The 1,923-nt window shown below is 38.1% G+C and overlaps 1 protein-coding gene across 1 annotated transcript; it reads left to right on the plus strand.

Annotated features, from left to right (window-relative positions):
• Nucleotides 1-405: 405 nt before the first annotated feature.
• Nucleotides 406-1,564, plus strand: LOC107852564 (putative late blight resistance protein homolog R1B-17; the record flags this gene model as incomplete). Its single annotated transcript, XM_047403139.1, has 1 exon — nucleotides 406-1,564. A coding segment is annotated over exon 1 (1,159 nt), but the record flags the coding sequence as incomplete, so codon positions are not given.
• Nucleotides 1,565-1,923: the final 359 nt, after the last annotated feature.

Consider the following 1,923-nt stretch of genomic DNA (forward strand, 5'->3'; position numbering starts at 1 on the left):
ATGATGCAACCCTTTAAGAAGTTAGATGGAAAACATTTTCCTTCAGGATCCCTAATTTCTCCCATGCAAATGATGCATCCCTTTGAGAATTTAGACGGAAAACATTTTCCTTCTGGATCCCTAATTTCTCCCATGCAAATGATGCAACCCTTTAAGAAGTTAGATGGAAATCATTTTCCTTCAGGATCCCTAATTTCTCTCATGAAAATGGTGCAACCCTTTAAGAAGTTAGATGGAAAACATTTTCCTTCAGGATCCCTAAGTTCTCCCATGCATATGATGCAACCCTTTGAGAAGTTAGAATTTCCTTCAGACTTCATAATTTCTTTCACGCCATCAATGGAACCCTTTAAGAAGTTAGAGGAAAAACATTTTCCTTCGGTATCCCTAATTTCTCCCTTGCAAATGACGCATCCCTTTAAGAGCTCGATTAGTAATGCATTTGCAATGTATTCTTCTCCCCGTGATCTTTATAGGGCTCTTCTTACCCCTGTACATCGTCAGTTGAGATTTCATGACGACAACAATTTTGTGGAACGAACCCATTCTATTTTCCTTTTTGGACGTTATTCAACAGCTTTTAATCTCAGCAACTTTCATTACAAATTACTCAAAGTCTTGGACTTGAGATGCATGCATATTTATAGTTTCCCTGAACAGATAGTAAGCCTCATTTGGTTGACGTACCTAGCATTGTCCTTCGTATGGGAATTTCACATACCTCGAGCAATTTACAGGTTATGGAATCTGCAGACATTCATAGCTGAAGGGTCTAATTTTGCAATTGGATATTTTCATGAAGAAATTTGGGGACTAATGCAATTAAGGCATCTGGAACTGCGAAGATTTTATCTTCCAAATCTCCCAGACGGATCTGTTAACAAAGGGAGACTCTTGGATTTTCCAAATATACAAACTATTTCTTACTTGTCTCCACGTTATTGCACGAAGGAGGTTATTTTGGGGATTCAGAATGCTAAAAAACTAGGAATCGGAGGAGATGTGGATGACTTCAAAAGTATTCAGGACTCTGGGCTTCTCAACAATCTCGTCCATCTGCAGCAACTTGAAACATTGAGTTTAAAATTAATTTTTTGCCCGATGAGTGTAAGAATTTCACTAGGGACCATTCCAAGTGCAAAAGCTTTTCCAGCAACGCTCAAGAAGTTGAAGTTGGATGGAACTTGGCTAAGTTGGTCGTGCTTGGACATCATAGCTGAGTTGCCTAACCTTGAGGTGCTGAAGCTGATGAATGCTGCTTGTTGTGGCGAAGAATGGCATCCAAATGTCAGGGGATTTACTCGATTGAAGCTTTTGCACATCATCCAACATGATCTCAAATACTGGGAAGCCACACATGACAATTTTCCTGTCCTTGAACGCCTCATGCTTAGCGGTTTCAGGTATTTAAAAGAGATACCCATTGAGTTTGCAGAAATCAACACACTACAACAGATTGTGTTAAGAGGGTGTCTTCCCGAACTTGGGGAATCTGCTGCACGAATTCAAAAAGAACAAGATGACCTCGGAAACAAACCCGTAGATGTTCATTTCTCTGATCGATGTAAGTGTGTGTGTGTGTGTGTATATATAAATATATAGTATGATTAAATTATTAAACTTACTTTCCCTTTTTAACATTATTTGGCTTAATTAATTTTATAAACATGTTTTATTAGTTTCTACACTTTTATTTATTCTATTCAGTGTTGTTGTCAAACAAAAATAAAATTAAATGATTGTCATATGCGTTTTCCTGTGTCTGTCAGTGTGTGTATGTGTGTTCTCACATGAAGTTGAGTTGAAAGATGTGAGTTCAGTTGAACACACGCTAAATCTGCATCTGAATAATCTGACTTGTCGAACTTCTACTGACCCTTTTTGTTTCTTCTCAGGAGGGGAGAGTGATTCTTATTCAGAAGA

Source organism: Capsicum annuum, unplaced genomic scaffold (assembly GCF_002878395.1).
Source record: "Capsicum annuum cultivar UCD-10X-F1 unplaced genomic scaffold, UCD10Xv1.1 ctg34896, whole genome shotgun sequence".
NCBI lineage: Eukaryota > Viridiplantae > Streptophyta > Magnoliopsida > Solanales > Solanaceae > Capsicum > Capsicum annuum.